General features: G+C 37.6%; 2 protein-coding genes across 2 annotated transcripts; both read left to right on the forward strand.

Moving 5' to 3' along the window:
* The first annotated feature begins 10,830 nt into the window (after positions 1-10,830).
* LOC108988483 lies at positions 10,831-11,286 on the forward strand. The gene has a single exon (XM_018961756.1). The coding sequence runs from the start codon at positions 10,831-10,833 to the stop codon at positions 11,284-11,286; it is 456 nt and encodes a 151-aa protein (XP_018817301.1).
* Positions 11,287-17,844: 6,558 nt separating this feature from the next.
* Positions 17,845-19,710, forward strand: LOC108988482. The gene has a single exon (XM_035684362.1). It carries the CDS (start codon positions 17,845-17,847, stop codon positions 19,708-19,710), a length of 1,866 nt encoding a protein of 621 aa, XP_035540255.1.
* The last annotated feature ends 6,502 nt before the right edge of the window (positions 19,711-26,212 follow it).

Below are 26,212 nucleotides of genomic sequence, written 5' to 3' on the forward strand. Positions count from 1 at the left end.
ACATTGATCCTTCGGCTTCGTCTTCTTGAACCCGCACGGACCCTTCTCTCTATCGATTGTCCATGTTGCCGTCGTCTTCCATTTCTTTCTTTTTCTCTTCCTTTTCTCTCACGCCAAATTGCACCCTCTCGTTTCTTCCTTCCATTTTCATCTTCTCTCTACACCATCGCCGAATCGCACCCTCTCCTTTCCCCCTCCCATTTTCGACTCCCTCAGCAAATTTTTTTTTCTTTCCGCTCTCAAAACCCATTTGCAGACCAACCCACACCTTTTCCATTCCTTCCCTCCAGATTTTCTTTTCTTTCCATTTGCAGGGAACCAATCGAAGGCATTAGCAACACGGAGTACCTAGACTTCTCTCCAGCCATGATTTTTGCCCTAGACTGCCGAGATCAACAACGCCATATTCCCTCGACGAACTCAGGTATTTCACAAGGGCATTTCATGGTTGCTAAAATGAACTGCTCATGGCTGCAATATATGTATTCTTGACGGGTTATTAAAACTTGGTTTAGTTCTTACATGGGACATCACATTGTTCTGTTTCACAAAATTGGAAACTCAGGCCAACCTTATATGATTGAGATCAATTTGCAATGTGTATTAGAGTAACATACCTCCCATAGTGTTACTGAGATTGTTGCCAACTGGCTAATTGAAAGAACCTGGGTGGAAGTTGTGATATAGTGCTTATAAGACCACGAAACAATGAAGAGTTTCTTGGTTTGATATGTTGATTGATTGGTGCTTGCGTTCAGTACATTCTTTGACTTTAGAGTTTCTTGTTATTCATGGTCGACTACTTTTGAGATATGGGTTGATTGTATAGGATGTCAATTCATGATCTTTTAGCAGTTTGAATGGAGTTAAGGTTGATGAATTGGCAAAAACTTAATATTAGAGGCCCTAAACTTGTACATTAAAAATGGTTTGTTGGGAAACATGGAAAATAATGTTATTTCTAAAGTTGATCTCAAGTTGGTTGTTAGCTAGATATGAATGATTTTCTGTATACAGGTCTTCCCTTTTTGGCAAAAGATTAACTTGGTCTTCACAATATTTTAAGCCAAATAAGGTGCCTACATTTCAATTTTGGTATATTTGTGCCTTTTTACTACTATATTAGTTATCTATGAGCTTGAGAACCATTGGAGTACAAGTGCCTACATTTCATCTATGTTATATTGTAGTATTTGATTATTCACAGTCCCCTTCATATTTTGTAGGCTGCTCTTACTAAACCATGTTTTGCAGCTATTTGATGGACATATTTTGTAGGCTTCTTGTAAAGGTTAGTATGTTGGACAATTTGCTATGTAGCTTTATGTCTCTACCTATAATCTCTATTTCCTTTTCTTGTACTATCATTTCCATACATGCTATTGATGCATTTGTTATGGTTGCCTCAACACAGAGATCAGGAACAACTGTCACCTTTGTAATAATAGAAGGATGGGTCATAAAAGTTGCATCTGTTGGAGATTCCCGTTGCATACTTGAACCTACTGAAGGTAGTATTTATATGGACTATGTTGGTATTTATATGGAATGTGGACTGTATTGGTTTTTGTATGGACTGTGCTGGTATTTTTGTGGACTGTATTGGTATTTATATGGACTGTGTTGGTATTTTGTAGACTGTATTGGTATTTGTATGGACTGTGTTGGTATTTTTGTGGACTGTGTTGGTATTTATATGGACTGTGTTGTTAATATTTATTGACTTTTAGAACTTTGAATGGTAAAACATGCATGGCATGAACTGGCAAAAGTTTTTATTTATTTTACTGATTACGAATATTGATAGAGTAGACACATTATTTCTACAAAGTATGAAGATCTAGGAAATATATGAACTGTATTTGCAAAAAAAAAATTATATATATAGATATATAATATTATATTATTATTTTAACTTTAAGATAGCTAGTCCAATGTGAACTCATTTAGTTAAAAATTGATACTATAGCTAAAAATTAGATGCTAGCCAAATTTTGGACTTGGCATTGCTTAATAATTAGAAATGGATCAACACGACATAACTCATTTAAACTTGTTTCATATAAATCTGTTGAACTAACTAGCATAATCCATTTGATATGATTAACATAATCTCACATAAAAGTTAAAATTTATATTTATTAATAATCACAATATCTTCAGGAAAAAACAATAAAAATATCAATTTTTCTTGATTTTATCCTATAATAACACCAATATTACAAACCTAATAATAAAAAATATGAGCATAGGTCCAGAATTATAATCTCAATAATAAAGATATAAGCATATTCAAAAAGAGAAATACTTTAGCCACAAATAGATTACACAAAAGTAAATCTATAAATTTACGTGACTTGATGTAGTACGTCAAATTGTAAGTTATTTTTATTGTATAGTAGATCTAATGGATCTTATTAAGTCACGTCTGTTTGTAGGCTTACTTTTGTATAATTTTTATATTTGTTGCAGTTCTCTTTATAAATACTAATATAATTATAATTTTAAAATAAAATCTAAATGAGTTATTATGAGTTGATTTTTAAGAAAAAAATCAATTTCGAGACTGACTTGAGGCATGAATCATGTGTACTTAAAATTGGGGAAAGAGTTATAATGGGAAGAAAAGAGAGCAAAGTAAGCCGAAGTTGACATACGAGGTATTCAACTCCAAAGAAATGGGAACTTGGGGAAGCATATCTATTAGCACGTGTCTGTCATTCATGCTCCACTACATCCGATTCTATCCTTTCAAGTGAGTGAGCCCCACTTACAATATATAATGGTATTGTGGGATTTAAGTTACACATCATCCTTTTGCCATCGTTTTCTATTTATATATATGTATATATATAATAGACAATTCTAGGGGCCGCCACCCTTGGATCTGCCCTTATTCTATTTGAGATTTCTTTTGAAAAATATTTTTTTAAATATCTTTAACTATTTAAAAAAATCTACAATTTTATTAATAATTATTTCTTTAATTATTAAATAAAAAAGTTAAAATATTCGAGCGGTGATTTTGAAGAGACAAAGTATCATTTATATATCTTCCTTATACTTAAAAGTATCTGTAACAGAAACAGTAATAAATAGTAACCGTGCATAGCATAATATACTTTGCTCTGCTCTGCAATATCTCCACCCTTTTCTGATCTCTTCCTCGTCGAAATCAGTCTTTGATCTTCAATCCTTTTTCTCCATCTCACAAAGCTTTCCCATGGAGCTTTTGTTTTAACTCTTCTTGACAGTTTCTCTTTCTCTGACTCTCTGTTTCCTCCTCTCTGCAGCTTCTGCCGGTGACAAAAACTGCACCTCTACGTTGACATCACGTAGGGATGCGAACGGAATATGGGTTATGCTTGAGGAGCTTATGCTCCAAATCGAGAGAAGATTCCGGTTGGTTGAAAAATCTGATAAAAAGAAACTGAACTGGTTCAGGACAAATTGGATGTTCAAGAATTTGTCAACGAAGGGTTTGAGTCAACAGAGAGGGACATTAGGGGAGAGAAACATATTATAGAGGTACCAGAACGTTACTATGTGGGAGAGTGTAGGGAAAGCTTGGTGGATGAAAGTTCTAAGGGCAAAAAGCTTTACAAAATTGAGTTAGATCGGTTAAGAGCGAGGTGGATTCGGCGAGGGATGTATTGGAGTGCAGAGGCAATGAGGGATGTGAATTCGACAAAAGAGGGGATGATGAGTTCAAGGACAAAGTGTTTGATTTGGAGGATGAATGGGAGGGGATCGAAAGGACCTAATTGGAAAAGGTCTTCGATGCCGGGGTGGTGCTTGCGGGATCTGCCAGTACTGCTGGTCGAGCTTCGAGTATTGGCAGTGATGCGGAGGCACAGTTATATAGGCTTCACAAGATTGCCACTCAAGGGCCTTGCCATGAACCCCAACCAATGGCATTGAAGCTCTCTGCTCGCACTAAGTGGTAATTATCTACTTTACAGCTGCCTTATTTAATTATGGTTGCCAAGTTTTCGTTGAGTGCCACTACTTTCTATTTTGTAGTATCTACCAAATTCAAAAATCCTTTCTTATAGATGATTGGTGCTAGAAAGGGGTTTTTTCCCTTTCCTTTTTGAGAAAAGGGTGTTTCAATGTGTGTGTTTCTTCGGGATGTTGGAGGGGTGGAGAAGAAACTAAGTATCGACATAAATGGACTTGATGCCATACCACCACATTAAGGCCTTCCCTTCCAGTGTATATAGCTTGATTTGTAGTCATCCCAATAAATTTTTGGCCCTTCAATTTGATTATGATTGTGGGGCATATAATGCACTTGATGTCATTTAATTGATGTAGCACTAATTACATTATGCAAGGAATGCTTGGCAACGGCTTGGTAATATGAGTCCGGAGGTAGCAATGGAGCAATACATCGCCCTTCTTTCAAGAAGTTTCCCTAGGTGGATGCAATATGATTTTGTTATAAGCCTCTCCTTTTGGACCATATGCTACTGATTCTCCTTTGGGTGATTTCATCTATGGACTATTTGGAGTTCATATTGCTCACGTAGTTTTATTGGTTCAGAGAGATAATAAACAGGTTTTAGAAGAATTCGAAGCATTTAGGAAGCTAGCTTATGATTTAGAGGAACTGCCATCAATCTAACTAGGTGCTGCAAATGAAAGGTAATAAATACCAGTATGTCCTTGTGGGTGATCAGTGGATGGTGTTTAAAATGATCTTTCATTTATTTAATTACTACTTATCCTTCAAGAGCCGACTTTAAGGCAATCATTTTTTCCCCACAGGACAATGGAGATGAAGCCTCATTTTGAGGGTTTTTATGTTACAGGATTTGGTGTCCAAAATCCATGATTAGGTATTCACAGATTCTTTGATTAAGATGTTCATGGCTTTAATTTGGTTAGAGACATGCAAGCCAGACATTGTCCGTTGATATGGTTGTGTTGCATATAGTCGGTAAATTGAGTGTGTTGTCTATTAATTTAAAAGATGTGCATTGAAAAATAAAATCCTTATGTAATGCTCTGGAATGGTTAAAGTATAAGCATAAATGTGACTAGATCTTTCCTCAGATCGTTACAATGGAATATTGGTGCTCTATATGAGAATCACTTGGGAGGTATCCTCGAAGCTGTAATCAGTTGGCTAGAAATTATGGAATAGATGGATTTGGAATTGCACAGATGTGGCAAACGTGCTTTGCACGTTTACTACTGCTAGTATATATATATGTATTAAATATACAGAATTTTAACAAACACTACAAAAAAAAACTGCTTATTTGTGACCAGTTAATTCCAGCGAAATAATTATTTACAACTAAAATGAGTCTGTTTTGATCACAAATAATCTTTTTACCGCAATTAAATAGTCACAAAAGTCCATTTTTCTTGTAGTGAAATTTGCATCCATGGTAGAAAACATCTGACTAATTGGCATCGGCTAATATTTCTCTGTTCAAGCTAATCCACCGGTTGTTAAAAAAAATTAAAATAATAATAATAATAAACGTTAATTAACCAGATTTCTTTTTAATGCGTACAATAAAAGTCTTAATACAACAGTATTTAATCATATTATATTAATGTTCTCTAATGTTAAATGAACTAGTCATGCACCTGTTCGGAAAATTACTAATTTTTTATTTTTTTCTATTTTTATTTATTTTTTATTACCAAAGTGTGAAATGTTTTGAACGTGAATTTCTTTGATTATTAATTCTAGGAATTATATGTAGAGGGAAGAAAATGAACTGCTAGAAAAGAAAGAGATGAAATATTTCTAAACTTTCAAATTATTTTAAATTTAGGATTAGTTAACATATAAATAGATGGCGTGATTAAACTATGAGTTCGAAAATATAATTGTCAAATATCCATTCAAGGTTAAAAACGGCTCATTTCCGAACCAGAGGTGGAAAAATAGTTTGGGTCTACTAGTTTCTATCAAGGTCAGTTATGGCATGCGAGGAGGAAAATAGGATGGATGGTCTTGAGGACCAATAGAGGAATTTTAGGTTGACAGAAGAAGAGGAGGTGGTTATGGAAATAGACAGCAATGGTGGAGAAGAGATATCGCGAAAGGGTAATAGAAGCCTCATTGGGAAGGTTTGCACAGGTAGAGTTGTGGGAAAGGATCTCATTAGCAACACAATGGAAAAAATATGGAGGATTGGTAAAAGGGCTACCTTTCAAGAAGTTAATAAAAATGTCTTCACTATTACGTTTGAGACCCATGTGGATATGCACAAAATCAAACCATGGACGTTTGATAATGCTTTGTTTCAGTTATGGCCATACGACTGTGTTATGCGGCTAGGAAAACTCAATTTCGATAAGGAAGTGTTCTAGTTGAAATACATGACTTACCTCTAGGCTGCATAACAATGGAATGGGGGACTCAAATTGGAGGTTCTGTGGGACGAGTTCTAGAAGTTGACGTTGAGGAGGATCACATTGGATGGGGGAGATGTTAACTGGTAAGGGTGGAAGTCTTTCTTTATAAAGTCATCGCAAGAGGTCGTTTTATAAGTTATCAAGGCTCTAAACACTGGGTTCAATTCCGATATGAGAATTTACCTAAGATTTGTTTCCAATGCAGTTGGGTAATTCATGGTGACGAGGGGTGTAAGTCAGTTCGTGAGGATAAAGGAGGAAATGCAGGGTCAGGCCCACAGTTCGGGTCGTGGTTATGTGCTGAAAGAATAATGAGACGGCGGCCATCGTCTTCCAAGAGTGTTAGAGGAGAAGGGGGAAAGGAAGACGAGAAGGAAAAAGGCAGGATGGATGTGGAGACCATTGCAAGCAGCCTAGCTGAAGGGTTACCGGAGACGAGAGGGGAGCAAGGTCAACTTGGCAGCTTTTTTCCTCAGCTCTAGAACCCTAGAGTTGTACAAAGCGGAAGCATTGTAGGCGTAAGGAACAAAGAACTGTTGTCAGCGGAATCAGATGGAGGGGACTTAGTATTGGGAATAGTTCCTTCCTCAGAATCGGGGGAGAAATTCTTGCAGGATTTGGAAAAAGGGGATGTACTTTCGGTGGCAAAACCTGATGGAGCGGAGGATGATGGGTGGGAAATTGTTCTTGAGACTCAAATATGCGATGGGCCTGGGCCAGGGAGTGGGCCTTAACCTATCGTAGGGTTGGTGTTGGATGAAAAGGGCCTTAAAACACTGGCCTCTATTACTCCAACGTCTAGTAACCCAGTAAAGGAAATACAGGAGTAGTCGTGTTCAATTCTAAGTATGTGCTCGAGTTCAAGGAATTTCTCCAGCAGTACTTGCATCTCACCTTTCACCTAGGAAAAAATGGTACGTAGACGATAAAAAGGTTAGCTCAGTTCCTTTAAAAAAAAGTAGGAAAACTCAAGTTAATGTTAAGCTGGTGGACAGCACTAGCCATGTGGAATCGATGGTGGCTGTGAGTCAGCCCCGCCAGTATCAATGAAACTATTAAGTTGGAACTATCGGGGGCTTGCGAACCTCCGAACAGTTCAAAACCTTTGCTTGATTGTGAAGGATAAGTTGCCCGATTTGGTTTTTTTGATGGAGACCAAACTGTCTTATGTTAATGGCCTTAGGGTCGCAAAGAGGCTAAAGTTCGATGTGTGCATTGTAGTTGAGGCCAGAGGAAGGAGTGGAGGACTTATGCTTTTGTGAAAACAGGATGACTTAATAGAATTGGTAAATTACTCCCAACACCATATCAATGTATTTGTTAATGATGAAAGGTGCAACTTTAAATGGCTGCTGTCTTGTTTTTATGGCCAACCAAAAGCTAACCTAAGAAAACAGACTTGGAAGCTACTATCTTCATTCAAGCCTTTAGATGGGGGATGGGGAGTTATAGGTGACTTTAATGAGATATTATACAAGGAAGAGAGGGTGGGGGGGATTCCTCGAAGTGAAAGACTAATGAGTATGTTTAGGAGGGTGATGGAGGAAGGAAATCTCTTTGATTTGGGGTGGAGGGGAAATAAGTATACCTGGTGCAATCTTCATGAAGATGAGTCTTTTACCAAAGAAAGACTTGACCGAGCCATTGCCAACAATGTTTGGGGAGTTAAATACCCTGATTTCTCAGTAGAACTCTTCCTATAGTGTGCTTTGATCACAATCCAATACTATTGCAATGTAGTAGTAGAAGGCCTTCAATTCGAAGGACTCATAAGTATGAAGCAGACTGGAATAAGGAGGTGGGATGAAGTGATGTTGTTTCTGAAGTTTGGAAGGGTAGAAGTGGGGGGGTCAGTCATATGGATAGTGTGATGTGTAAGTTGGAAGTAACCAAGAAGGGACTGAAACAATAGAGTAAAAACATAGTAAGGGACGGGACCAAAGCCATTCGGGACAAGACTAAATTGTTAAGCTAGCTGCAGAATGAAGAAGGACTTGGCAATATGACTCAACATAAAAGGCTACAACAAGATTTAGACTTCCTTTTAGACCAAGAAAACACATGGTGGAGACAAAGAGCAAAGAGACATTGATTGGTTAGGCAGGGATAGAAAAACAAAGTTTTATCATGCATGTGTGAACCAGAGGAGGAAAAAAACTTGATCAATAGAGTCTCTGATATGAATGGGGCAGTTTTAATTGGGAAACCTGAGATAGCAGATGGCTTTAAGAGATACTTCTCTTCAATTTTCCAGTCTTCACAGCCAGACTCAGATTGTGTGGATTAGTGCCTTAAGGGGATCAATACAAGGCTGTCAATTGAAATACAACAACAATTGGAGAAGAACTTTACAGAGAAAGAGGTGGAAGAGGCCCTAATGCAAATGTCACCCTTTAAGTCTCTTGGGCTTGATGGATTCAGTGCAGGCTTTCACCAAGAACACTGGAAACTAGTGGGGATCGAAGTGACTCAGGCAATTTTAGAATTTCTCAAAACAGGGAAGATGCCAAAGGACTTAAACCTCACCCATCTAGTGCTAATCCCCAAGGTCAACTCCCTCAACTCAATGCATGAATATAGGCCTATCTCCCTCTGTAATGTTGTTTACAAACTGATTTCCAAAGTCTTGGCAAATAGAATGAAATGTATGTTGGATAAGGTGATATCTTGGAACCAAAGTGCCTCCATCCCCAATAGACTGATTACATATAACATAATGGTGGCTTATGAATTACTCCATACCATGAATTCTGAACAGAAAGGCAGGGAAGACTCTATGGCTATCAAGCTAGATATGTCAAAAACATATGACAGAGTGGAGTGGGTCTTTCTAGAAGAAATGATGCTTAAGCTTGGGTTTGGAAAGAAGTGGACTGATCTTGTGATGGAGTGTGTAAAGACAGTCTCTTATGTTGTCATGACTAATGGGGAACCTGGTGAAATTATTTTACCATCTAGAGGCTTACATCAAGGTGACCCATTGTCACCTTATTTGTTCTTAATCTGTGCAGAAGGCCTCAGCTCTCTATTGTACAATGCAGAATCTAAGGGTCTCATTAAGGGGGTGGCAGTGACAAGGGGTGGTCTGAGGATAAACCACCTCCTTTTTGGTGACGACTATGTAATCTTTTATAGAGCAAGGCTGGTTGAATGGTACCTTATCTGTGATTTACTACTTCTATACAAGAAAGCATCAGGCCAAACTCTAAACAAAGAAAAAACTAGTGTAGCTCGAATACTAGGGTGGGAGCTAAGGAATTTATCTTGCAACAAGTGAATGGATTAAGATGCAATGACTATAACAGATACCTTGGTCTCCTAACTGTGGTAAGGAGATCCAAGTATAACACTTTCAGAGTTTTGAAGGAAAAGATATGGAAAAGGATCAACAACTGGAAAACTAAACTCTTGTCTTCAGCAAGGAAAGAGATCCTTATAAAGAGTATGCTACAGGCTATCCCAGCCTACACCATGAGTGTATTCAAACTGCCTGGCCTGCTTCTCAAATAAATAGAAGCTCTCTTGGCTAGATTCTGGTGGTGTAATAAAGGTGAGGGGAAAGACATCCATTGGAAATCATGGAGGTCTTTGGGAGAGGTTAAAAATCAAGGGGGTCTGGGGTTTAGAGATCTCAGCAGTTTCAACAAAGCTCTCCTAGCCAAGCAAACATGGAGAATGATCCAAGAACCTAACTCACCGGTCTCTCTAATTTTTAAGCAGAAATACTTCTAGAAATTGTGATCTAATGGAGACTAAATTAAGAGGTGCTTCCTCTTTTATTTGGAGAAGTCTATGGTCCAGCTTGGAGTTGATTAAGGAGGGGGTTGTGTGGAGGATTGGTAATGGAAATAGCATAAAGATCTGGAAGGATAAATGGCTACCTAGCCCCGTGACATATCAGATTCAGTCTCCCATCAATATACCAGACTGGCCAGAGTAGATGAATTGATAGAAGAGGGCAGTAGTTCTTGGAAGGAAGAATTGGTGGCAACAATTTTCAACGAAGGTGAAGCTCAAGTTATATGTTCCATTTCAATTAGCAGTTGAGGTTCCAGAGATAAGTTGATTTGGGTGGGGTCAGAAAAATAAATCTTCACTGTTAAGAGTGCCTACTTTTTGGAAACTATGATTTTGAATAGAAAAGCAGAAGAAGCCTCGACAAGGGGGGAGAATCAAGTGATGTGGAGAGATGTATGGAATCTAGAAGTACCTGGTAAGGTTAAAATGTTTATCTAGAAGTGTCTTAATAATATTCTTCCTACAAATGACAATCTTTATAGGAAGAATATTATTGAGAACAACCTTTGTCCACTATGTACACGAGAAGCGGAAACAGTGGTAAATGTTATGTGCGACTGCCCTGCTACAACAAATATATGGGGAGGAAAGACTACCACTTTCTACAAATGGAAGAGATACCACTCTGATTTCTAGTTGCTGTGGGTTGAGATGAGGAATAAGCTGAGCAAAGAGAGTTTAGAGTTGGCATCAGTCATGTGTTACCAGCTGTGGGTAAGAAGAAATGCCTTCATTAAAAAGGCTCAAGTTGATTTATCCTTTTTCAAAGAGACCCAACAGAACTGTTTAAAGAGTATAGAAGGGACTCACGGGAGAGGATCAACCCAAAGATGGAAATCACCTGCATGGCCATATGTCAAAGTGAATTTTGATGCAGCTATTGAAAAAGTTAATGGCAGGATGGGTATGGGAGTAATCATTAGAGATTCAGAAGGCAGATTGTTAGCTGTGGTGACAGCCTCTAAGGACCACATCTCTTCAGCTGCCCAAGCTGAAAGTGCTGCTCTTCATAGAGTTATGGACCTTTGCACTGAGCTTGGTTTAAACAAAGTTTGTTTTGAAGGGGATGCCAAGGTGGTTGTGGATGCAGTGAACTCCAAAAATTAAGATAACTTATGGCTTGGACAAATGACAGAGGATTTGTAGCAGTTGATAAAAAGCAACCAAGCATGGAGCCTTAATTTTGTACATAGGTCAGCAAACAAAACTGCTCACACGACAACAAAGTTAGTTATTAGGGATGTTTATGAAAAATTTTGGCTAGAGGAAGGCCCTCCAGAGGTCTTAAACTCAGTCCTAGGGGAGGTAGTTATGCATGATGTAATTTTACCTAGTTAATGAAATCATTACCTTTCAAAAAAAAAAAAAATCCATTCAATGTTATACTATTTGAAAATAGTGTGAGTGCTTCATTGCTAATACTATTACGGCTCACAAGATGCAGAGTTATGAAAGAATCTTTGGCAATGTAATGAGTTGGAATTCTTAAAGGTCATGAAAGAAAAAAAATGGAATGTCACAAAAGAAATGATAAGAATGTAAAGTGTTTCCAAACTTTCATATTATTTTAAATTTATAGTCAGTTAATGCATACATAAATGAGATGATTTAAAGAGAAAACGGCTAAGGGTTCAAAAATTATAAATACCAAGGATATTATGCATTCAATGTTACACTATGAAATGGATGCAAGATATAGGCTTTATTACTCCCATGGTTCACAAGCTATAGAGTTATGAAGAATTTCTCATCAAGCAATTAGTTGGAATTTTCAAATTCATCAAACAAAATGATGCAGGGGATTCGAACCCGAATCTAAGTCCAATGAGGGTCAGCTGACAGATGCGACATTAAAAGCACTAGATTATTTCGAGAAGGTAGACTAGCACAAAATTGGCAGGAAGAGATGAGTATTCCTAGGATTTGGGTGAGTAACGACTTATTCCTTGGTTGGACGAGAAGATTATTCCTTGGTTGGGTGAGAAGAAATGGCGACATCAGTATTTTAATTATAACTTTGGCTACATGTGTTAGAATCGTGCATATAACCCAAATTCGGAAAGCTCTCTTTGGCACACACATCGTCGTGACCATGCTTTGCTTGGTGGGCCCCTTGTCGACCCCAAAATCAACCTTTTTCCTTCCGAATGGTCATTTTTAGTTAACGTTTTCAGTTTTGGTTAATTTTCTTTTATGGTAGTGGTTACTCGTTAATAACGATTTTATTCTAGATTCTTACGTACATTTTAGTCATAGTGCTTATCTTATTTCGTATTTTATTATTTGACCTTAATTAAAAATTTTCCATTTTTTGTTAGCTATTGAAGCCAAGCCCGGCTTGTTGGCTTAAGAAGGAGATTCGATTTATTCAATTTTTAGAAAAAAAAAACCCAAATCTCAGAGTTTTCTATCTGTTTGCATTTTTCTCAATATCAATCTCTAGTTTTTGTTGTGGTTAGGTAATGAGTTTGGATGTTCAAAGTCATTGGAGAAAAAAATGGAATGTCACTGATGAAATGCTAAGAAGATGAAGTATTGTCAAACTTCAAATTATTTTAAATTATCATTGGTTAACACATACGTGGATAACATGATTCAATGAGAACAAAACTCTGGGTTAATCCAAAATTATAAATACAAAGGATATTATGCATTCAATGCTATACTAAATGAGATAGATGCATGTTATATGCTCCATCACTCTCATGGTTCGTATGATATGGAGAAGTGAAGAAATTGATCTCATCAAGAAGGTAAATTGTATATTAAATTTTAAGTTATACTGAGTTTCAAAATTATTAATATTATAGATATTATGCATTCATTCATGTGACACTATGTGAAATATATAGGTACAAGATATATATTTCAACACTTTGTCATGTGACACTACTGTCGAGATGACTTGGTTAGCTGCTCTACTTCGTGATCTAGGCATCCCTTTAGAAAGGACTCCTTTGCTCCTCTGTGATAACCTTAGCGCCCTCCATCTCACCTGTAATCCTATCCATCATTCTTGAAGCAAACATATCGACATCAATTACCATTTTGTGCAAGAACGTGTTGCCTTGGGTCTCATTCAGACACGCCATGTTCCTATATCTCCTCAGTTAGCTGATATGCTCACCAAGCCCTTATCTCATGCTCACCTGATCGGCATTGTTACCAAATTGAACCTCCGACATCGACTCAGTTTGGCGGGGAGGGGGGGTGATAACAGACAACTCACGTCTGAGATCATGCATGGGACAAAACCTGAGATCCCGCTTGGGACAATGTCTAACAAAGGAAACCATGATTCTATCCCAGGAAAGCTCAATCAACTCAGCCATTAAGAACAGAATCCTCTCTATTAGGAAGTCGACTGTTAGCTAAATAATCCTTACAACTTGTATAATTTATACTTTCCTTCTTTAAGCTTTGTACGCACACCTTAAGTATATATAAACCCCTGCTGTACACATGCCCACCATGAATGAAAATATTCACTTTGTTTGATCTATTCTTTGCTTTCTTTATAGGTGCAAGATATATACTTCATCATTCACAAGATGCGTAGTTGTCAAGAATCTTTGGCCATGTAATAAGTTGGGACTTTCCAAGTCATTAAAGAAAAAATGGAATTAAAAAATGAAATACTAAGAAGTTGATGTGTTTTCGAACTTGCAAATTATTTTAAATTTATAGTCAGTTAATACATACATCGATGACATGATTCAACAAGAAAAAAAGTTTGGGTTCGAAAATTATAAATGACATGGATATTAAGCCTTGAATGTTACACTATATGAAACAGATTCAAGGTATATGCTCCATCACTCTCTCATAGTGCATAAGGTATCGAGTTGTGAAGGATTTTTGGGCATGTAATTAGTTGGGATTTTTAAAATGATTGGAAAAACAATGGAATGTCATAGAAGAAATGCTGGTAAAGCATTTCTAAAATTTCAAATTATTTTAAATTTATATGCAATTAACATACATGTGGATGAAATGATTCAACGAGCACAAAACTTTCAGTCGGTTCAGAAATTATAAATACTATAGATATTATGCATTTATTATTACACCATATGAAATAGATGTGAGGTATTTGGATGCGGGAGGATTCGTGTCTGATGATGTTAAGTTAGCAGATTCGATGTTAATAGCACTGGACTAACTCGAAAAGGCAAGTCAGTGCAAATTTAGTGGGAAAATGTGAAGATTCTTTAGTTCAGTGAGGAAAAGTAGGCATTCCATTGTTTGGCCTGAAAAGATAGGCATTCCTCGTTTTGGAGAGAAAAAATTTGGTATTCCTTGATTGGGCAAGGGAAAGTGGCGTATTGTGCACACGTCAGTATTTTGGCAATAACTTTAGCTACAGGTATCAAAATCGCACATATGATGCCAATTCGAGAATACATATTCGGTGTATACGTCATGGTCACCACGTTACGTCTGGTGGTCCCCGTTTTGATCCCAAAATCATTCGTTTTTCCTCCGAATAGTTATTTTAAGTTACTTTTACCATTTTAAGTCATTTTTATGATAATGTTTATTTTTATGAACAATTTTATTCTTGATTTTTGGGCTAAATTTTAGCGAGACACTTATTTGATTTCATATTTTATTATTTGACCATAATTGGAATTTGGCCTAATTTTTAGCCATGTAAGCCCAACTTGTGGTCTTTAGAAGACATTCAATTTTTAGAAAAAAAAAAAACCCAAATCCCAGAGTTTTCTATCTGTTTGCATTTTTGTCAATATCAATCTCTAGCTTTTGTTGTAGTTAGGTAATGAGTTTGGATGTTCAAAGTCATTGGAGAAAAAAATGGAATGTCACAGGTGAAATGCTAAGAAGATGAAGTATTGTCAAACTTCAAATTATTTTAAATTATCATTGGTTAACACATACGTGAATAACATGATTCAATGAGAACAAAACTCTGGGTTAATCCAAAATTATAAATACAAAGGATATTATGCATTCAATGCTATACTAAATGAGATAGATGCATGTTATATGCTCCATCACTCTCATGGTTCATAAGATATGGAGAAGTGAAGAAATTCTCATCTAGCAATGAATTGAATTTTCAAAGTCTTAAAAAAAATGAAATATTACAAGAAGGTAAATTTTATATTAAATTTTAAGTTATATTGAGTTTCAAAATTATTAATATTATAGATATTATGCATTCATTCATGTGAAATAGGTACAAGATATATATTTCAACACTTTGTCATGGTTCACAAGATAAGAAGTTATGAAAAATCTTTGTAATGAGTTGGGATTTTCAAAGGTAAGAAAGAAAAAAAATGGAATATCACAAGATAAAAGCTAAGAAGGTGAATCTCAAATTATGCATTTAATGTACAGAATATGAAATAGATGCAAGGCATATGCTCAATCACTCTCTCATGATTCACAAGATATGGAGTTGAGAAGTACTTCACGGCAATCAATGACTTGGAACTTTCAAAGTCATCAAGAAAAGAAAATGAAATGTTGTAGATTAAAAATCGATCGAGAAAGTGAAGTGTTTATAAACTTTTAAAATATTTTGAGTTTGAAATTATAAATATTATGTATACTTCGCATTCAATATTACATTACATTACGTGAAATATGCGCAGTGGTGAAGTATCTTTGGCCATGTAATGAGTTTGGATTGTCAAAGTCATTGGAGAAAAAAATGGGATATCACAAATGAAATGCTAGCTATAAGAAGGTGAAGTGTTGCTGAACTTTCAATTTTTTTTAAATTTAGAGTGGGTTAACACATATGTGGGTGACATGATTCAACAAGAAAAAAACTCTGGCTTCAAAAATTATAAATACCATGGATACTATGCATTCAATGTTATACTATATGAAATAGATTCAAGGTATATGCTCCATCACTCTCTCGTAATTAAGAAGATATGGAGTTGTGAAGAATTTCTCACCAAGCAATGAGTTGTAATAGAAAGAAAATGAAATGTTGTAGATTAAATATCAAGAAGGTGAAATCTTTATAAACTTTAAATTATTTTATTTAACTTTAATCTCATCTGTGTAAACGAGGTAATAATAATATTTTATCATTTTATCTCATCATTAAAACTTTCACAAATTTCTACATAAAAATATGTAATAAACAATTCAATTTTTTCAAATCCGAAAACGATAATCATATTAAAAAAATAACTTTCAACTTTCATCTCAACTCATCTTCTCTTAACTCACTATCCAAAGCTACTCTCGATGTTATACTATGTGAAATGGGTGTAAGGCCATATATATCCCCATCACCCTGTGGCAATAGAGTCTCTCTCCCTTTCAATGTATCTATTTAGTATAAAATATGTGAATCGTATATATTTAGCATAAAATATGAGATGTTTGAATCATTCAATGCATTTATCCATTTAACATGAACTTGATGGAGTGTGTTATGATGCCGTGAAGAGAGAAGAAGCCTTAGGGTTACGTGGAAGACAACATCGGCAGAAGTGAAGTGAACTAAGTGGAAGCTACGAAGTAAGTGAAGTGAAGGGGATCCAATGGGACGACGTCGTGCAGCGGAATTCAAATGCATGCGCAGCGACTTCCTACTCAGACGCAGCGTTTTGGCTTACATATGCCAAAACGATGCGTTCAATTATCAGAATGTTACTTTCAGTTTTTTATGTCGTTTTATGTCATTTTATATGTAAGCTTTTACTTTCAGTTGTTAAACACACCGTTTTGGCATTCACAATCCAAAACGGTGCGTGGTCTGTCATACCCGGTAGGTTACTGTAGCCTTATCTGGGTGAGTTTGTTAGGGATTCGGCATATAGGCAAGGGACGGACCTGAGAGGGGCATGGAAATTCTTTAAGTCTTGATAGCAGTACGTTGTAAGGGAGGAAGGAACTACGTCGAATAGTTCCCACGTGATTTCATGAATGGATTTCGTCTTTGGGCCACTGAGATTTCTCATTGCCATTTTATCAAACAGCTGCAGTGCCATTTATTCTTAGTGCATTCAACTTCATCCCTGTCCTACAGATTCCATAGCTTCACAGTAATTAACAAGAAGACTGCAAGGGTCTTAACAAGTGGTATTATAGGAGCACCGATCCTGCCATAGTCACTTCCGCACCCTCATCCATAAATTTTTCTTCCGTATACAACAATACATCATACCAGCCAAACAGATTACATATATTCCACAATACAGACCATCCCATACACAGCCATATACAATACCAAACAATACAGGATTTTCCCAGACACACAGCCAACCCGTGACCAGAAACAATACCAACACAGGCACTCATAGCCATCATAGAAACGATTCAGCTTCATCCATGGCTGATGCTACTCGATCCAAACAAATGCAGCAACAACTCGACGCCTTGGAGGAACAACATCAAGAAACCCAAACACGTTTCACCACCATTGATGAGAGGCTGGACCAGCTCACGGAAATGGTTAGAACCTTGGTGGCTCACCAGGGGAACATGGCGAGAGACCTGCAAAACCAGCAAGATAATGAGTAGGCGCTACAAAGAGGGCCAAACATACGAGGTATTCGTTTAGACTTTCCTCATTTTTCTGGTGAAAATCCCTCAGCATGGATTTTTAAGGCTTCACAATACTTCGAATACCACCAAACCACCCCTGCCCAAAAGCTATTGCTAGCTTCATATCACATGGACGGGGAGGCCTTGATATGGTACCAAGAAGCCTTAGACACTGCCCAGTTTGTGAGTTGGGAGACTTTGATGCGAGCTATGTTAGTTCGTTTTGGACCAACCGCCTATGACGATCCTATGGAGACCTTAACAAGGTTAAAGCAAGTCATTACGGTGGCCACTTACAAGGCCAGTTTTGAGGCACTGTCTAATCGGGTAAGGGGTCTTTCCGAACACCATAAGTTGAGTTGTTTCCTAAGTGGTTTGAAGGATGAAATACAGTTACCTCTCCGCATGTTCAATCCACACAACTTAACGGCAGCCTTTGGCTTAGCACGAATTCAAGAAGAGTACCTCATTAGTGTTAAGAAACCAATGAAGTTCTCAGCCGAGAAGGGGCAGTTTGGGTTGAGTAACAACTATAATTCTTATGGTAATAGTGGTGGTGCAGCGGGTAACAATCTGAAATACAGCCCTCCTGTCAAAAAGGTTTTCTCCACGGAGTGGGATGAGAAACGTAAGAAAGGGCTATGTTATCATTGCGATGAAAAATGGAACCCCAACCACAATTGCAAAAAAGCTAAGGTTTACCTCTTACAAGGAGTTAGGGAGTTGGAAGCAACAGAGGAAACTACAGAAGAAATTACTATGGTGGCGGACGCACCGAGTGAAGGGGATTCAAAACAGAAAGGGGTTGTGGTTGAACCCGAGATATCTCTAAATGCAATTACGAGAACTCCTAGCTGTAAGACTATGCGACTCAAGGGGTGGATTGGGTGTATACAAGTGGTTCTTTTGGTTGACTCCGGGTCCACACATAGCTTCGTGGACCCCTCTATTGCCCAAACAGCCAAGCTGGTGGTTGATAAGGCAAGAAAACTTGCTGTAAAAGTGGCTAACGGACAGCTGGTTCAAGGCTTAGGTCATTGCAGCAAAGCCAAAATCAAGGTGCAAGGTATATCTTTTTATCCCTCCTTTTATGTTTTGCCTCTTGGAGGTTGTGATGTCGTTCTTGGGGTGGATTGGTTAGAGACACTTGGAACCATTGCTTGGAATTTTCATGAGTTGTCCATGAAATTTCTATATCTTGGGAAGAATGTTGAGCTGTTGGGACTAAAGTTGGAAGGTTTGACTCTTGCTAAAGGGGAAAAGTCAATGCTTACATCCATGCAAAGAGGGAAGGGATTATTTTTACAGCTTGTTAGTGAAACCAATGTATTGAGGACCTTGGGGGGAGGAGATAAGATGCAGCAGCTGATTTCACAGTTTGCACAAGTGTTTGAGATTCCGAAGGGGTTATCACCCTCAAGACCCCAAGACCATAGAATACCTCTTAAGGAAGGAACTCAATCCATAACCGCTAGACCTTACCGTTACCCCCACTACCAAAAATCTGAAATTGAAAAGATAGTGGCAGAATTACTTGATACCGGAGTGATAAGGCCTAGCTCAAGTTCTTTCTCTTCTCTGGTGCTTTTGGTCCGCAAGGGGGATGGAAGTTGGCGTATGTGCGTGGACTATCGCGCACTTAACCAAGAGACTATAAAGGATAAGTTTCCTATTCCCGTGATTGATGAGCTCTTGGATGAGTTGCATGGATCGGTGGTTTTCTCTAAATTGGATTTGAGGTCCGGTTACCACCAAATCAGGGTGGTCCCCGAGGATGTTGCAAAAACAGCCTTTAGAACTCATGAGGGACACTATGAGTTTCTTGTTATGCCCTTTGGGTTGACTAATGCCCCATCAACTTTTCAAGGGCTGATGAATGAGGTATTTCGACCCTATTTGCGAAAGTTTGTACTAGTTTTTTTTGACGATATTTTGGTGTACAGCAGCTACTGGACAGATCATTTGAGGCATGTGCAGGTTGTGCTGGAGTTGTGAAGAATTTCTCACCAAGCAATGAGTTGTAATTTTCTAGTTGTCATGGAAAGAAAATGAAATGTTGTCGATGAAATATCAAGAAGGTGAAATCTTTATAAACTTTAAATTATTTTATTTAACTTTAATCTCATCTGTGTAAACGAGGTAATAATAATATTTTATCATTTTATCTCATCATTAAAACTTTCACAAATTTCTACATAAAAATATATAATAAACAATTCAATTTTTTCAAATCCGAAAACGATAATTATATTAAAAAAATAACTTTCAACTTTCATCTCAACTCATCTTCTCTTAACTCACTATCCAAAGCTACCCTCGATGTTATACTATGTGAAACGGGTGTAAGGCCATATATATCCCCATCACCCTGTGGCAATAGAGTCTCTCTCCCTTTCAACGTATCTATTTAGCTGGCCGCACTTTCCAGACAGCCACGAAAAATGGTTGTTAGTCGTCCAACGCAATTAAAAAAAAAAACATGAACGTAATTTTTAAAAATTTTACACATATATCCATGTAATAGTTATTCTTTCATTTTTTTGGAGAATGGCGCAATTCTATAAGAATGAATATTCTTTTATTTGGTTGTTTATTTTTATAAAGAATAGTTCCACGGGAATAGTCACGTTTCATAATATTCCAAATGACTATTATTTGATAATAATAATAATAATAATAATAATAATAATAATAAATTCTACTCATCATCCTATACACTACACGCCAATATAATATTTATCATTTTTATCATTCTATTTAAGCACACACATATTGATATGTAAACATGTATATTTAAATTGAGTGATAAAAATGATAAATCATATGTTGGTGTGTGGTGTGAGGATAAGTAGTAACATTTCTCTAATAAAAATAGAAAACTGGGTCAGCCACGTGGAGTGAGCTGGGCTACCTGCTAACCCTTTGGTGCTAGCCACCCACCAAGGCGAGGCGTGGCGGGGCAGGCATTTTTTTTAAAAAAATATTATTCATTATTTGTTATTTATTCTTATTCTAACTGTAGGAGTTAGCTAATTTCAAATATTTACAACATTCACATGGTATTTTTAAAAAAATATTATTCATTATTTACAACATTCACTTGGTATTTCGATTTGTTCCTTGAAATTAAGTTCTCAAGTAGAGGATAAAGTGAACGAAAATCTATATTCGTCATACATATATTATATACTTTTTTTTTATTTTTTATTTTCTTTAATAAGTATGTAGTATAAGAATAATGAATAGAAATTAGTTTAATAAGAATAAAAAATAAAATAAAACAGATTTGGTATGTAGTGTAGCAAAGCCCAAAGCATCCTATTGGAAGTAAAATGAATGCAAGTGTTAAGTCCACTAAAGATCTGTGGGAGATTGAAGGCCTAGTGACTAGTATGCAAGGTTAGAAAAGAGAAAGGGAAGAAGAGAGATTGAACCAACCACGTCAAGACTGACGTCTAGTTATTTATGATTAAGTGAAAAGGAAGGATCATAATGTGGGCACTGTGACTAGGAATTCCCATGATATCATTCGTGAGAGGAGACCTATCAAGCGATTAACAATGATTTTGGAGCATATTTTATAGAACACCGAGCATAGGCTGATAGGCCTAAACTTATCAAAACCAGAAGGTGTATCAACCTTTAGAATTAAGACAAGAAAAGATGCTGTAATAAATCTTGGAAGCTGTTTAGAAAGGAAAAAAAAAATCAAATATGGCTTCCAAGACATCCTCTTTCACAATCTCCCAACAACTTTTGAAAAAACTAGAGCCAAACCCATCAGGCCCAGGAGTACTATTAGAAGGGATAGAGGAAAGAGCAGAGAACACTTCATTCACAGAAGGAACATAACATAGAATAGAGCTGTCAGAATCTGAAATAATAGGTGAGTTAAGAGTCGATAAATCAGGTAACGATCTAGTCGGCGTGCCCTCCATAAAATTAGAAAAGAAATCCATAGGCCCTTGATGAAGACTCTCTGGTGAATTGAGAACCATCCCATTCGAAGACCTCATTTCCACCACTCTTTTACACTGTTTATTAGCAAGGCAGGCATGAAAAAACTTCTTGTTACGATCACCTTCCATATGCCATTTTAACTTAGACATCTGAGCCAATCTAGTATCTTCACGATGGAGCCAATTCTCCAATTCCACAGATGAATCCATAAGATCCCTCTCCGTAGCTTCATCATAGTTTTGTTTAAGCTTATTTTCAAGCTCCTCTATGTGTCTCTCAAGAGAATTTATATGCATAGTGGTATGACCAAAATTCTGTTTATTCCAATCACGCAAGGCAACCTTAGTGTTCTTCAACTCAAATGCCAATTTAGTAAGACCATGACCACCAGCAGAAGCAGACGACGCCTGACGAACACACATAAAAAATTACAGATGATCCACCCACATTTGTTGGAAACGAAAAGGCAAAGGACCATAGGAAGAAGGATCCATCTTGAACTCAATAACCATAGGAGAGTGGTAAGACGTGGTGCGCGGAAGATAAGAACATACTGCATTCAGAAAATAAGAGAGCAAAGAGAAATCCATAAAATCCCGATCTAACTTTGCCCAAGACCGAGCGAGACCCGACTGCCCATTACACCAAGAAAAACTTCAGCCCTTAGATTTCATTTCGACCAAGCCACCTTGGTGGACCCAAGCATTAAAATCCTCCATCGTAGCATTCGAGTGTGGTCAACCATCTCGTCTCTCTGAATTATTCTGAATTATGTTAAAATCCCCAGAAAAAAGACAAGGCTTCGAGCCTATAGACTGGGAACTAAGATCCTCCCACAAACTTTTCCTCTCATACATGTTGCACTTAGCATAGATAATATTACACAAAAAATGGTAGGACCCCGTGTTTGCACGAAGGGAAATAAACTACAAATTTGTCCGCACCACTTGTAAATCAAGAGCATTGTCCCAAAAAATCAAATTTTACCACCATCAGTTACATTAGAACAAAAGAAATCAAAATGTAAGGAATGCTTCAAACGGATAGCTTTGTCTAGAGTTTGGAACAGTTCCAAAACCGCTACCATCTTAGGCTTTAACTTACAAACTAACTTCTTTAATCTACATCGAGAGGTACCAATGCCACATGCATTCCAAACAATGATTGAGTCACTCATAAAGACAAGGTAGAGGGACGATTAATGACTCAAATCGAACTTCTAACTTTCTTAAACTTTTTCTTCTGATATTTTTTCTTAACAGTTTTGCCTTCAGATTCCGAATGATAGTTCTTAAATTGAGGGAGCGCTTCCAAAGGAATATCAGGGTCAGGCTTGGAAACAATAGCTTCGAGCATAGTGCCCAGATTTTCATTCAGACACCCATTTGCATCCTCACTGGGTGCTAGCACCCCATCATCAGTTACGGCAACCCTCGTAAGATTTATCCCCTTGGCTGGGGATGGTGATGCGTTGGAAGGTTGTTTAGGAAGAGCATCAACTGGTTCATTAGCCTCTTTCTCAGGGGAGATAACTATGGGGTTGACCGTTAATTCATCACCCTATATATTACCAGAATTGGTTCCACCAAAGTCTGATTCTCTTTTCTTTTGGCCACGGTTTTTCTCCTCATGCATGGATTTCCCCACACGACAAGTTTTTGTATTATGTCCTTGCACTCTACATTTTCCACAATATGCAAGCAAAGTCTCATATAGTACCTCCTGTTTCCTACTCATAGACAAACCAGGAGCATCAATCCAGAAGTAAGAAATTGGTTCCTTGGCTGCATCCATCTCCAAACAAATTCTAGCTCTATTCGTAGGAAAGATTCTTGATAAAAGTTTGGAGGTAATTCAGGAAGCAAAATCCACACAGGGACGGTAGATGGTTTGTGCGCCTCATTGAATTATGGAGACCAGTGAAAAGCACAGTAATTCACTCCATTCACTTCACAGGACTCACGAGCCAAAGCTTTCACAAAATCAGCTTCTATAGCCAGCCTAACGAAAACGTTGCGGGGAAATTTAATGGATGAGACCACCGGGGTAGAAGACAGGCCCCAACGGCTAGAGATAAAGGCACTGATAGCATCCAGAGAGGGCCTTTGTCGAAGGAACTTGAGCACAATAGAGAAACAAAATGGCTCCGCTGAGCGGGTGATTTCTTCTTTAGAGAACTGGAAAAAAAATTCACCAACCATGACTTTAGGCGCACGAAGGGCTACTGTGATTTCAGGAAAGGGTTGCGGAACCGTAGTAGCTATTTCGAAAAAAGACTAACAGCTAAAGGAGTGGCCATCAGCGGGTGCCATGCAGCCTCACCGAAGCAGAGCAACCAAACGTACAAGGAACCCTGTGATCACAAAGAAACCCTAGCAGAGCACATAAGAGGCAGTTTCGGAATCATAGAATATCCTTCCTTGATGTTCAAACTAATGAGTTGGAATTCTTAAAAGTCATGAAAGAAAAAATGGAATGTCACAAAAGCAATGATAAGAATGTAAAGTGTTTCCAAACTTTCATATTATTTTAAATTTATAGTCACTTAATACAAACGTAAATGAGATGATTTAACGAGAAAAAGGCTAAGGATTCAAAAATTATAAATACCGAGGATGTTATGCGTTCAATGTTACACTATGAAACGGATGCAAGATATATGCTCCATTGCTCCCATGGTTCACAAGATATAGTGTTATGAAGAATTTCTCATCAAGCAATTAGTTGGAATTTTCAAATTCATCAAACAAAGTGATGCAGGGGATCCAAGCCTGAATCTAAATTCGATGAGGTTCAGCTGACAGAAGCGATATTAAAAACACTGGATTATTTCAATTAGGTAGAGTTGCGCAAAACCGGCAGGAAGAGATGAGTATTCCTAGGATTTGGGCGAGTAACGACTTATTCCTTGGTTGGGTGAGAATAAATGGTGACATCAGTATTTTAATTATAACTTTGGCTACATGTCTTAGAATTGTGCATATGACCCCAATCAGGAAAGCTCTCTTCAGCGTGCACATCGTGGTCACCATGCTTCGCCTGGTGGGCCCCTTGTTAACCCCAAAATTAGCATTTTTCCTTTTGGTTAATTTTCATTTTTATTTAACTCCTTCATTTTTGGTTAATTTTCTTTTATGGTAGTGGTTATCTTTAGTAACGATTTTATTCCAGATTCTTAAGCTACATTTTAGTCATAGTTATCTTATTTCGTATTCTATTATTTGACGTAATTAAAATTTTTTCATTTTTTGTTAGCTATTGAAGCCCGGCTTGTGGGCTATGAAAGGAGATTCAATTTATTTTATAATAAAACCCTACTCTTAGAATTTATCTCAGAGTTTCTATCTATTTGCGATTTTTCTCAATCTTTCCTATTCTGCCTCGGTGTCAGTTGCAATCAAAGCTTTAGCAATTTTCCTAGGGTGAATTAATGTCAGTTTTCATGTCTGGTGGTAGAGGTCGTGGTCAACGTGGATAGGTTCTGAATTAGGAAGTCCCTCCCCGCGATCTCAACATATAGGACACGATGATTGCAGAGGCAAATAATAGAATTACCCCAAGGTCTATTGGCGCAAAACCTGGAGGGTCAGACTTATGATCAAGAGTCTGAATATAGTTTTGAAAACATGTACCACAATCATGCTCCTTTTCAGGAGTGCTATGGTAGAAGGAGCGATGTGGAGACCTAGGCTTCATAGTCGATCTATCGAAATTTTTTGGTACTCTGTAGGCAGAGGGCTTCATCGATTGGTTGCACAAAGTGGAACGTATCTTTGAATACAAGGATGTCCTAGATCCTATGAAGGTGAAACTAGCCACCATCAAGCTGAAGGGTCGAGCTTCTGCCTAGCGGGTGCAGTTGAAGCGGTCTTGGGAGCGAAAAGGTAAAGCCAAGATTGGCGACTAGGAGAAGATGAAGAAAAAAAACAAAAAGGTCACTTTTTGCCCTTCGACTTCGCATGTTGAGGCAGGGAAAGAAATCCATTGATGAGCACACCGAGGAGTTCTATTAGTTGGTGGCCAGGAATGATCTTTCTAAAACTGAAGAGTAAATGGAAGCACGTTATTTGGGTGGCTTGTGGCAACCTTTACAGGAGGTCCTCGGCCTCCACTCTTTGTGGACTCTTTCTAAAGTGTATCAACGTGCTCTAATTATGGAGAAATAGCAAACCAAGCAACCTATGCCAAGGGGCAATCAGAATATAAAGGGGGGTCCATCCGCAGGAGACTCACCCTACTCTACGGTCCACTCAAGGTCAATGTTGGAACACCAACATTTGGTGCTTCAAATGCGGGAAGCCCAGTCATAGGGCGACATAATGCAGAAAGTCTACCAACCGAAAGGGGCAAAACCTCCTGATCAATGAAGATGGCATGGAGGATGTTGAAAGCATGGGAGAACCGATCTATGAAGAAGATGGTGAGGAAGGGGATGTCTTGCATTGAGATGGTAATGAGACCCTTGTCATTAGAAAGAGTTTACTGACTCCCAAGGGTGATTCAGGTGAAGACTGGTTGAGTTCTAATATCTTTCACA

Source organism: Juglans regia, chromosome 13 (genome assembly GCF_001411555.2).
Source record: "Juglans regia cultivar Chandler chromosome 13, Walnut 2.0, whole genome shotgun sequence".
Lineage (NCBI taxonomy): Eukaryota > Viridiplantae > Streptophyta > Magnoliopsida > Fagales > Juglandaceae > Juglans > Juglans regia.